Genomic DNA, 13,166 nt, shown 5'->3' on the forward strand with positions numbered 1-13,166 from the left:
GAACCCACCTTTGGAGCCTGCAGGCGGGGACTATTTGATACTGATTGTACCTGGAGTATTCCTTTAGCAGGTATAAAACTGCACTGTGTAGAGACCATTTTATATATTGTCCCTGGTGCTGTAGTCTAGGATCATTTCCACACCATTAACAGATCATGTATCACCTCATATTCATGTTCAGGAACCTCTCTGCCTCTGGATCTTTCCAGCTGGAAGCTGGACAGCTGCTCTGACAGACCTTGACCCCTACAGACTATCCTCTTCCTGAATCCAGATGTTTCCACAGGGGTCAGCATAAGTCCTGTTCAGCTTACATGCATAGCAACAAGATACTGTGCTACATTGCAAAAAAACGATTTCTCACACACACACACACACACACACACACACACACACACACACACACACACACACACACACTCGCAGCTACAACATGCAGTCCGCACGTCACAGGTCAGGAGGTACTGACTCACTCAGGCATGTGTGAGGACAGCTAAATGTTAGTCCTGTTCAGTAATCCAGTCTGTTGAAACTCTGGACCACAGAGGCTGCACATTGGTACTCCTCCACACAGCCAGTGAGTGGGTGACCAGCATTTCACAATCCATGTGATCTTAGGCAGCGACAGTTGCGTCTGATGACTCACCTTTTCAGCACAGTGTGCGTCTGTGTAGTAATGCTGCTATACCTGCTGATTTGTCACTCCGACTGAATCTGTCTGAAACAGTTTAGTTGTTGCTCAATGGTGGAAACGGCGCACTCTTTACAGCTAAGACTTCTCTGACATCATGTTACTATTAACAGGTTTTTTTTAAAATAACATGATAGTTACTCACAGGCTATCTTCATGTTCATCTTTTTCCCCTTTCCTGAGCTTTAACTGTCAACTACTATGTGAACATCCCTGGTTCTTCTGTCCTCTTTTGTTAATTTAATTACTGAAATGATGCCACAGTTTACAGTAGAAGTTAGACAAAGCCCTGAGTTTGAACTTCCTTTAATGTCTATAAAGGGGAAACAAGTGGAGTCTTAACTGCAGGTCTCAGCTGAGGCTGTTAAAATCCAGGTGAAGGGCTAACAACCAAGTTTACTACACTGTTATTCTCTGACTGACCTCAGTGCGAGGCTGGCTATTTATTTAAAGGCACTTTCCAAGGGAATTTAACAAATTATTCTTGGTTTTCCAGGCAGGGAGCCAGTGTCACTGAAATAGAGAGACCATGAGGTATTTTGTTTTCCATAATAAGAGATGCTGCCTGTGTTTGGGGGTGTGTGGGAAATGGCTATAATATGAGAGAGAAAATGCTGGGATCTGTTTATAATACCAGGAGGACCAGTGGAGTATATGGTTTCTTCTTTTTTAGCATCATAAACATATTGACATATTACAGTTCCTCTTCTGCTATTTGGACGGCAAATTCACTTTGGATGGGTCCACAACGTATCAAGCTTTACATGAAGTATTTTATATTTGAACCATGTTTTTAAGCAAATATTTCCAAAAAACTCAACACAACATTGGCATAACATCACATTATAAAGGCTGTCCCTTGTTGACAAACAGTTAGCTATTTAAATATAGTAGACACAGAGCGACATTAGCATTTATTTGGAGTGTTTCTGGCCACTTGATGAACGTAATCCAAATATTCACTCTCCCTTTGGTTCTATTTTGGTTTATTGGTCTATCTGGCTCTATAGCTGCTAAATTAGCTCCACTGTGGTTACTAGCTAGTCACTAACTTTGGTAGTTTCTAAGTATGTGTGTCTGTTGTTTGGTGCTGGGAACGCTGTGTACAGTGTGTTTATTGGAGCGTATTTACTGAGAACAGTGGCCTGTGACTGGTGAGACTGTCTGAACTGAAGTTCCAGGCTGTAAAACCAAATCAATGCTGCTAATTTAGTTTTTTTCATTTTTGTTTCCCACCTTTCACATTGCATGCAATCAGCTGTAAAATGATGGATTAGGGCCGTTTTCAGGATTACAACTTTTAACGTGTCAACTCGTAATAAAGCTCCTTGTTTCCTTGTCCAGTATGGAGCAAAATAATTGTGTCACAATATTTTTTTTACATCAGGATGTTAATGGTGTCTGTCTGAGTCTAAGTTGTTCTTTGTTGTGTGCCTTACCGTTGCTGCTGTTTCTGTTTTTTGTCATTTTTATGATTGCTGTCACCTGACTGTCAGCCAAATATCCTTTTAGTGGCAATAAAGATTGAGTGTTTGAAATGTAGTAAGTTACTGAATGCAAATTACATGGCATTTTTTGTAATGAGTAATCCATTGGCTTTAAAAATGTTTTTATCTAATCTGAATATTTTTGGATTACTTCAAAATCAAACATGTTGCATCCTAAAAAAAACAATTGATGCATTATTGCCCTGAGTTGAAGGCTGTTTTGGATGGACTGCTGCTGCCAGGTCAGTACTTATCTTAGAAACCCCTTATGTCAGACCAGACAGCCGTGGTTATTATGAAAAAAAAGTTGCATGTAAAGGTGTAATCAAAAATGTAATCTAGGCTGATTTATAGTCATTTACATAAGAATGACATAACCCTGATATGATGTAATCAGTTACTAGCCAACACTGTTGATTGATTTTAGTCAATGCAACATTATGTATGTCAACTGTAAAACAGCAGTCCCTCAATCAGAAAGTTTCCGCAATGTCCATAGGCTAATTCAGCAGCATTAGTAACACAATGAGATTTCAGTATGCGACGCAGTTAAAGTCATAGATGCTTCATTCTTGATTTAGTTTTAGAGCGACAGGTTTATGTAATGTTGTTGAAAGTCATGGTGTCCTGGGTTAGACTCACACCCTATACAACAACCACAGTTGGACTCCACTCAGGGACTTTAGTTGCATGTCAGTCCTCTCTCTATCCCCACATTTCTTTTTATTCTTCTCCTACTATCAGCTCAAAAGGTGAAAATGCCCCAAAAAAGTCATTATTTTAGGCAAACGACATAATTAAACAAAACTTATATATCCCTCACATTGATCAGATTTGGTATCTGATGGTGACATTTTAATTAAAGCACATTTCACCAGCTCCCTATTGGCAGAAGTAATATTGCTCCGAGGCTCTGTGTTATCTTATCTTTGCGTTTCTCAAATGACTGCTGTAGTGACTAATACAGGTTGAATTAAAAGTTCATCTTTCAAACTGGAGCACAGACATGTTGAGAGCGTCTGCGCAGCTCACAGACAGCAGCAGCGATTGTTGTGGTCGCTCCTCAGTCATTGCAGCCTGGGATGAGTTCTTGTGTTCTCTGCCAGGGGCTTCTCTGGCACGCTGTGAATGTGGAGCCAAAGGCAGTCTGGGGTTTAGAAGGTTAACCATCTGGAATGGTGCATTATTTAATGTTGCATATGCCGAGACAAGCTGGCTCTGAGATTCATCACACTTCCCACCACGAAGGTGCTCCCATTCTCTCACTCATGTCTGTTTTTTTTCATGTGTATGATAGGACTGTCGGATCTGTCACAAACTTCAGTCGGGGAGAATTTGAACTCTTGTGGCTCAGAACACCGTTCAGTCAAAAGTTTTGCTAAATTTTTAGACTCACTTTGAAGCAGATCTGTCGACTTTTCAAGAAGCAGGAAGAATCAGAGGCACTTTTTTAAATTGTAGCGATGGAAATGAACCATATCAACAACCCAAAATGTCTTCACGTCCAAGATTTTTGCATATTATCCGCAGTCTTCCGACTACAAGCGGCCCACTCCCATCTGTCTTTGCCTGCCTCTGAAACCGTTTCTGCTTAGCTCAGAGAAAAACAATACTGTGGTATCATTTCCCTGATAATCAACATGAGAGCAAACAACATCAAGTCTGAAGGAAGCCAACAGGAAAGTCATAAGGAAGTGCAGAGAAACCCCCAAGTGTCTTTAGTTACTGGCACATGGTAGCACTGATCCTGGATCTGGATCTGATGGAACGCAGAATGTTGATAATACAAACTTACTTAGGGTTGACTGACATGATATGGCAATATTGGTTTTATATGATACTTGCAGTACTTATCATTGCTGGGTATTGTTTTGCCAGATTTGCCAAAAACAGACATACTTGTGAAGTTATTTTATCCATTAATGTGTAACCACGTAGCATGTTTGTCAAACAGTGTTTTTTCCTAATTTGGACTATCCAAATAAAGTGGTACCAATTGCCTACTGTCTGTAGAGTTTGTACATTCTTCCTGTTATCAACTCTATGAAAACTTGAGCAACTGAACATCCAGGTTCCAGCTGTTATCCATCCAGGACCATGACACACAGAATAATGGTCCTGGATCAATGGTAGATTTGACGAGACAGGCACTTTGACCCAAGACTAGATTGCCATCCGGGCACGTAAATTCCTGAAGGCCCCAGGTTCAATGTGTAGCTTACTTACTTTGTGGTAATTTGATGAATTGCACTTTAGTTTGATAGAGGTCTGTTGTAGTAAATCATCCTGCATTATCACTGCATCCCGTCTCGTCTGTCCCTCTGTGTTAACACTGTGTTTTTTCTGCTGATATTACGCTAGTGCATATTCTTAAATGAATTTGTGTTAAAGCAGTTGCCACAAACTTACTGACCAACCACATACAGGGGGGCAGGATTGAGTAGGAGGTCAATAGAGTGGCCAACAGCTCATTTTTGGCCTAGGGGCCTCCTTGAAGTTCAGTCCTCTCCTGCTTTCACTCATTGCCTGCTCTGTCCTGTTCTCACCCCGTTATACACCAGAACAGTGAAGACAAATGTATTATAAACCATGTTGTTTGACTTTGGAGCAACATGTGTAGAACAACTGAAGGGCGCCTTGCCTCTGCACACATCCATGTCCGCTGTAGCACTTAGCTCTACTGTAACTGTATCTGTGGTTTGGCAGTCATATCGACTTTTTTCTCCTTCCATTTCTTTTTCAGTCCATAAACAGTGATCCTGTGTCTCTGACATGACTGGAAATAGCTCATATATTCTTTTTATGGCATGTTGGAGTTTATCCATTGTTACATCCATGACTACTTTTGACTGCCGTAGGAAATTACTGGACTATTTAAGCCAATCCGTTTCTCAAAGGCACACGAAGGACAAATATAACAGTGACCACCGAGACCATCAAAGGGCAAACATCGCTGCAGTGCTGTCAGAGACTGTGTAATTACATGCAGTCATAAGTCACCCGAGGTTTACATGGATTCATACTATCCAGTCCTGTGGGACTAGAGAGCTCTGGGTTTCTTTCTTTCTCCTCTTCCAGTTGGGCCAGAGAATGACTTCATTCTCTGGGGTGATGCAGCTTTTGCCTCCAGGGACAGTTTATGCTTAAATCAATAGTTACTACTGCTTGATTACCACTATGAAATGTGGGTAATGAGATAGTAAATATCTATGAAGAAATGTTTGCTTCAAGCTCATATTTTATGTCCTCCCGCTGGTGTATGGCAGTGTCTTATGATAATGAATAGCATTCCTGTTTCCCATCACCCACCCTGAGCCAAACACATCTCCACAGTGGCCTCCCAAGACTTTTCAGATTCAGAGAATTTAGGCCTGTCAGTTCGGCTGATTACTGGTTTCCTCATCACAACTGTTTCCTGTTCTCATTCCCTAGCATGCAAACAGCTGAACTGGCCGATACCCTACTGATTGGTTTAGGGACATCAGATAGCTTGCTCTGGGATGTACCTTTATCTGACGTTCAAATGCTTCAAGACTAAACTGTTTGCTGAGCCTTAGCTACTGTTGTCACGCCTGTCATCCTTTCTGTTCTCGCATGGCATATATGGAGGTTACAGTTCGTACGTAGGAATATTTGGTGGTTCGGAGACCAGTGCTTAACCTCGAACCAGTTCTTCGCCAGCCAAAGAACCAGCTCTCGACCAACAGCACCAATATTTGGCTGGTCTAGAACCAAGAACTGCTTCCGTCAGGGGCTGGGGGTGCATTGTGGCCAGCCATATGTATTTATTAGCTATTAAGGCTCTCTAGCATGTGGAAAAGGAAGATTCGTAAAAAAACCCCCTCAGAATTGGCATTAGCACCAACACAGAGCTAGCACGAGGTTTGCGTTGGTGGATTATAGTCATTTCTGAAGCAATTGCAGACAAGGTGGACAAAAGCAGTCTTCTCATTTCTACAGGGTTTCTATAGATTTCAACTGGTTAAAATTTAGACTTTTTAAGACCATTGTGAATGTAATTTAAGACCAATTCTACATCCATACTGGCAATAAACAGGAAAATCACTATTGGTTCCATGTCGCATGTTGATCAAAGTCAAAGTCAAAGTCAGCTTTAATGTCAATTACTTCACATGCACCAGACATATAAAGGAATCGAGAGGACATTTCTCACACAGATAAAGTGCACAGGCAGATAAGACAAGACATTTCCTAATACTAAAAGTAAACATTCAATTTCACAACAGATAAGACATTTACTAATGCTAAAAAGATAAACAATAAAATATAAAATATACAATAATATAAAATATACAAAAAGGCAAAAAGGCAGTCGGTAATGGAGTGCAAAAAGAACAGTCAGTAAAAGCAGTAAATGGCAGCCAATTTCAGTCTGTATGGTATGTGGTGATAGTTATCAATACAAATTGATCAATACAATTTTTTTTTTAATCAAAAACACATGTAAAAGCGAGACTAAAAAAAATAATTTTATACTCATATTACAATGGTGGTCTATGGGGAAAATGATTTTTGGGCTGCGTGAGATTTTTTTCCCACTGCAATAGCAAGAGTGGCCACTGGGAGAAATGGAAATTGGCAGTAATGTTACTACTGTAGACAGTAAGCTAGTTAGCCAAACACGCTAACGTTTGCAGACAAACACCCTGTTTAATGCATTCCTTACAGTTTGCTCCTGTAGTTTTGCTTTTGAAAAAAAAAATCCACCACCCTCCATAGTCTTTAAGTCTGTCCCTTACTAGCCCCATGCACACCACTTCAGCATGTGAAGAAGTCCAGAGCTTGGCAGGAATTCCATGCCTAGTTATGATTGTGAAGCTATGATTTGACAATCACTGTTCAGAGATGGGATGTAATGAATGGTCTGTGAGTGCCGCAAAGCCTCCTCCTTCTCCTACTGTGTTCTTCTGAATTCATATATAGCCTGCAGAGACTGGATTAAGTTTCCTTGCAGTTACTAAAACTAACCTCTCATAGATGCTTGAATGACTTGGCATGGTCCCCAATAACCAAACTGTAGCTGATATGTAATTTCATCTGACTCCCCCGAGCCTCCAAACAGCATCTCCGCAATGTGTTACAATGGTCTCAGCCTGTTGTTTTCCTGCTAATCAGTAGCAGATGTGTGCAGTTTGCCTACACGCTCTCTCGTGTTCTTTGGCTGTATGTTGTGTTCACATACGCTGACTCTGGAGCTCAGGGTCTTGGTCCAACTGCAGAGGCAGTTTGTTGTTCTTTGTGTGGCAGCGGCAGCAGCTCAGCCTGCTCTGCTATGATGTCATTGGTTGCTGGTTGTGAAATACTTGAGGAAATGAGAACCTCATTGAACCCGAGCTGAATGCTGCACATTTCTACTGCATCTAGTTTGTAGTCTGATCTTGGGTGGTTTTGTTTTATCTTCTTTTGTGTTTATCTCCAGCAGTTGTTTCAGTTATGACAGACCGTTGAGAAATAAGTCTAACATGGTGGCACTAACAGGGTGTTTAAATTCACCTCCAATGTCCTGATAAGTCTGTTCCTGGTTATTGACAATTACTGATGTTCTCATGCTTTTTCTGTTTTGACAGAGGACAGCATCTCTGGGTCAGCTCCCTGTTGATGACATCAGAGACCCTCTGCCTCCTCAGTGGAGATGCTACATGTCTCCACAAGGGCGGCGATACTACGTCAACACCACAAACAATGGTAAGAGTCAATAAAATGTAACATTGCTCTTAAGGGATTCAGATTGTACATAACTGCAGTGACTATCAATATCAATGTCTGTGTGTTAAGTGTTGAGGTGGAGCCAGGATGGGGTTAGCTTAGCTTAGCATAAAGATAAAAAATTCAGAAAACAGCTTTAAACAGCTTAACAAACGTGTAAAATGTAAAAACAGCAAATGGGAGTTACAGGTTGAACTATTTCTTTAGAGAAAACAGTTTATCCATCCACCCAGTACATCTGTACAGTGTATAGTGCCAGTTTCTAGATCAATGAGCACAGGTTTGGTTTTGGTCTCCACACAGGAACCAAACCTGGCAATAGTTCCAGAACATAACTCTCCCTAAAACCACAATCTGTATATTAATGTTTATGTATGGGTAAAGTTAACAAGATACGTTAATGCACAGACACAATACTGATATTGATCTTCTCATCTCGGTCTCAAATAAGTGTATTACCCCTGAATGGATGCTGAAGCAAACTAAAAAATGTGATGAAGATCTGGAGTTATAAGGAGCGTCTTTTTGAAATGGCTTGTAAGCGGATTTATGGACATTTATTAGCAATGGCCACAGCAACATCGTCAGGAAGGGGAAGTCACACTAAATCTAAGATTATGGATATCATGTCTATGTCTTCAGATTTCCACCATTTCTATGCAAATTGTTACTACTACTTTTAGAACTTCAGCATGCACCTGAGCACCTCACACACTATCTTTGTCTCACGTCTCACCCTCCACACACCCCCTCCGTTCAGCTCTCTCGCACCCCCCGGGGTAGGTGAGCCTTGCAGTTTGAGAAATAACAATATTTCTTTATGTGGTTGTTACATTTTTAGGAAAAGGAAATGTAATCAACATCGCTTCAAGGATAATTTCGGTTTATTACAATGTGGGTCTAATCCGTATTAATAACACTGTATTCACCAAGTTAATTGTCAAGATAGAATTTGGGCGTCGTCACTAAAAAGAATCCAACTGGGCTAGAAGAAACACAGTTCGATGATCATACAGGTTGTAATGAAGCCAACAGTTGAGTAAAATTCAGTTGAAAGAGGAAAAAAATGGGAATGGTGGAATTATTAACCCAAACTGTTTGTTTTTCACATTCTTCGTTGCTAGACCACAAAGTCAGAACAGCTTTTTGGTTTAGCAGTGATGTTTTAGTAGTTTAACTTACTTACTAGGGGTGGGAATCTTTTGGCACCTCACGATTCGATTCAATTACGATTCAGAGGTCAACGATTCGATTCTAAACCGATTATTGATGCATCTCGATGCAACAATTTTTTAATGTACATTATCATGCGTGATTTTAAAATATATATATACATCTGAGTTTGCTACTCAGAGTTTTCTAATCACTTCCTACTACTTTTGTGATATTCATTAAAGACAATCAACAGATGAATTACCTTCTCTATATTTTATTAGAGAAAAAGCTTTTCTTCATCACAAATCTGACTTGCATTTTAACACAGTATGGAAGTATGTAAAAAAACCATTCATTTTCCTTTTCTTTCTATCTGTCGCATGTTATAGCCACCCTTCCAGCGTTCGTCAAAGTATCCAAAACTTGTGATTTGGTTTCAGTGTAGGGATTGCAGTGTCGGTGAAGTATCGCCGACAAGGTATCTTGTACCTCGGCTCCAGAGTATGCACCATCTCCAAAAAACCCACGTTCTCTACGACAGAGTATGGTCTTAAATCATAATAAATTTCACAATGGATTTAGTAATTCATTTGGTCCTATCCGAGTTCGGTGGCAGAAGGAAAGAAAGGAGAGTTTTCTGTAGCGCTCTGCAGTAGGCGAACAGAATGTTGCAGCACGCAAACTAATTTTTAAAATTCCGATTATTAACTTCTGCATCGAGACGGAATCGTTCTAGAGAGAATCGCGATGCATCGAAGAATCGATTATTTTCCCCACCCTTATTACTTACTGTAGTTTTGTGCACTCAGTTTTCCTGTGCAGTGAGGAATCATCACCGAAATGTTGCTCACTTTAGTTTTTTGCTCCAAAGAAAGTAGTTTATGTAACTGATGAAATAACTAATAAAGAGAGATGATGGCCCAAACCACAGCAATAAGACCCAAGTTGTAATAAATGGGATTGTCGCTATATTTATAAACCCAGCTGCTTACTTCAATGCTGTTTTAAATCCTGTGAAGCTTTTTTGCTCTTTACATTTGTAATATTTTTTTGCTGTGAGAAATGCTTTTGCCATTGCCAGTGGGATGAGTTTTGGCAGCCAGGCATACGATTGCAAGTGACACTGATTGGCTACCTGGTAACCATGGCGGCCAATGTCAATGCCCGTCCTAGATGGATTTTGTATTAAGTCAATACCCGTTTTCTGAACAAGCACGTTTCATCAACAGTTTTGTTTGAAGGAGGAAGTTACTTCAGAAAAAAAAAATGTTGCAGGTCAAAACCATCTAGAATATTTGGCAAAACCAATGGCCAAATCCAAGGACAAATACCAACGAGTCCACGAAGTCCGGGACGTCCATCTTTGAATACAACAATACTGTAAAATGTTTGCATGAAGATATTAGCCAGTGCAGTGTTCGGTGGGCATTATGTACTTTCTAGCTATGAATGTCACTGCTGTGATGTGAGGAAGATGCAAAAGCTTAAATGTTTTCAACAAAGTGTTAAAACTAGTAGACTCCTGAGGTGACACCTTATATTTCTTACCTCTCTCTGAAAGGTGCGCTTAAAAACATTCATTCACCAGCTTTAATCTGTCACTTTGCACAAAAAGATCCCTTGCCTTGTTCCCCAACTACACTTTTGGATTGAAAATAAAACAATATTTTTCATTAAACACGTTCCACCGAGGAGCTTGTATTTATCATAAAAATGAGTTAAACGTATGCTCTGTCTCTACAGCAGTGATGGTACCAGTGAGAGACAGAGGGCGTAGAAGTGATACTGCTGATAGTGCCTTGTTTCTGTCAACACAATCACCACTCAGTGTCTCCCCGAACACACACATTCACACACACACACACACACACACACACACACACACACACACACACACACACACACACACACAGGCACAGAGACAGCTTAATACCCTCCTCTGTTCCGCAGACATAGCAACATAGCCTGTCTTTACTATCCCTGAGTGACCTCACTGTAAAACCTGACTGATGATACTAATATCTTGTCTTGGCAGCGCTCATGTGCCTTTGACTCCAGGATGTAATAAAGTTTGCAAAGTGCAGGTTTCTCAGACGCAGTGCTCCAAATAAAAAAAAAGGGGGTGACAACGGGCCTCTTGTAGGAACATTTTCTTATTTTTCAGGCCTTATCACATCAAAATTCATCTGTGGCACATTTTGGGTTTGTTAGGACAAAGTAGTGCTAGCTACTCTCTGCCAACAGAAAGTAAAGGGCATGGACACGGACGTGGAACTGACAACCGGACTGAGCCTGCTATAAAAAGAGGGTTTGAGTCGGCCTCCAGTTGAACTGTGGTGACATTTGTTTGTGGTGTGAAAATAAAGCAGCAATGTGACTTCTTGTCTCCGTATGAATGTATTGCCTATATTTATGAAAGCTTATTTGGTAACCATGGCAACATGTACACACATGAATGCAGGGATTTCCCCTAATACAACAGGAAAGAAAAAGGTGTGTCTTGTATTTTAGCAGTTTCTCATTAAAAAGTGAGTGAAACATGGTAGGAACTATTTTCCCATGATATTACAATACAGATTCCTCTGTCTGTCTGTCTGTCTGTCTGTCTGTTGCACCTACGGGTACAAATAAAGTAACCTGCAGCTGAAGTTACTATTTATACACAACATGGTATATGAGGTTGAGACAAAGATTAGAACTAATGCGAAACAAAGATGTATAACAGTTCATTTGTTATATATAAAACAGAGGTATGGTCTAGTGTGTACTTGAACTTTGTTTCTGACTTTTGGGTATTTTTTGGTATGTTAATCAAAACTGATCTGTACATAACAACTAATGATGATGAGTGAAAAGGGTTGGTTTAATAAGCTAATTCAGTCTGCACCTTTTTGGCCAGTATAACGAGTATAACTTGTTTTAATTTGATTTATTTATTTACAATTACGTGTTTGAGTTGTACTATATATGTTAAACTTACCAAATATATTTATTTACATGAGTTCAATTGACCAAAATAAACTAAACTAAACTAAAATAAAGGCTAATAATGATAATCAGTTAATTGTGTGTCACCAGAGAAAACCACAATAAAGTGCTGTGTGCCTTGCTCTCAAACACCAGACATTTATTTCCCGCCTTGAATCTTTGTAGCACTGATGATGCAGGATGACATCACCAGCGCTGTCCAGTGTATGAGTTACCTGTTAGTCTGTAGAACCTCAGGCGTACAGCTCTCGGGTTGTTTTTAACAAGTCAGTGTGAACACGAACTCAGACCAAAATGAACCGCACTTTAAATCACTCCTACAGGCATGATTCCTGCAGGCCCGATGACCATGTTCACCTGTGTCTATAAGCATGATTGTGGTTTAGCAGTCACTTATGAGTGTAACCAGCAGCACACACAGGGATGATCACATAATGCACGTCTCTGATCGAGGTTGCAGCGGTCAAACTGCGGCCGCGAGAGGGGACCTAGAATTAGCCGAGGGCTCCACCCAGCCATGAGACCAGGGGAGTCGCTCTTCCTTTTCCTCCTCTCCTCCTCTATTTAGTGCTAATGACAAAGAGCTGGAAACAAACCAGACTCCTTGGACCATGTTGAATGTGTCGTTATTAGATGCTTCAACAGTTAAGATAACCTCAAAACTTTCAATTCTTCTCCCTCCGTCTGCATGTTCTTCCTCTGGGAATTCAACAGATCTGTTTTGTCTACATGCGACAGGGTGTGGAGGCTTTTCTTTAGTAGTAAAACTGATCATATTCCAGAGGGACGGAGTCAGAAATGACAAGTTTCACAACATTTCCTAAGAGAGACAATGATTAATTTTTCATAACTTTTCTGCACATAAAGAACCATCTGTAGTCCTGGCTCATAAATAAAGCAGCATTGTTGCTGTGGTGTTGTGAAAGTGGCCTCTGTGGGCACAGAAAACCTCCACGACTTATTTTCTGTGTCTTCGCTGCGTGATGACAAAATGAAAGCGCAGAGAACGCTCACGCTCATGCTCCCTCGACTACAGGCCTGTGGTTCTTTCAAATGCACCACCGCGGCAACTGTTTCCAAACAAACCCATCTGATAACATTTTTCCTGAAACATTAGG

At 40.5% G+C, this 13,166-nt stretch overlaps 1 protein-coding gene across 2 annotated transcripts in view; it reads left to right on the forward strand.

The window, feature by feature from the left end:
- Positions 1 to 13,166, forward strand: part of gas7b (growth arrest-specific 7b) — a 60,823-nt gene that overhangs the window by 15,615 nt on the left and 32,042 nt on the right. For both annotated transcript variants that reach the window (XM_051416602.1, XM_051416603.1), the window contains exon 2: positions 7,767 to 7,884. In XM_051416602.1, the coding sequence (XP_051272562.1) occupies positions 7,767 to 7,884 (118 nt within the window). The remainder of the gene's footprint in view (positions 1 to 7,766; positions 7,885 to 13,166) is intronic.

Source organism: Dicentrarchus labrax, unplaced genomic scaffold (genome assembly GCF_905237075.1).
Source record: "Dicentrarchus labrax unplaced genomic scaffold, dlabrax2021, whole genome shotgun sequence".
Classification (NCBI taxonomy): Eukaryota; Metazoa; Chordata; class Actinopteri; family Moronidae; genus Dicentrarchus; species Dicentrarchus labrax.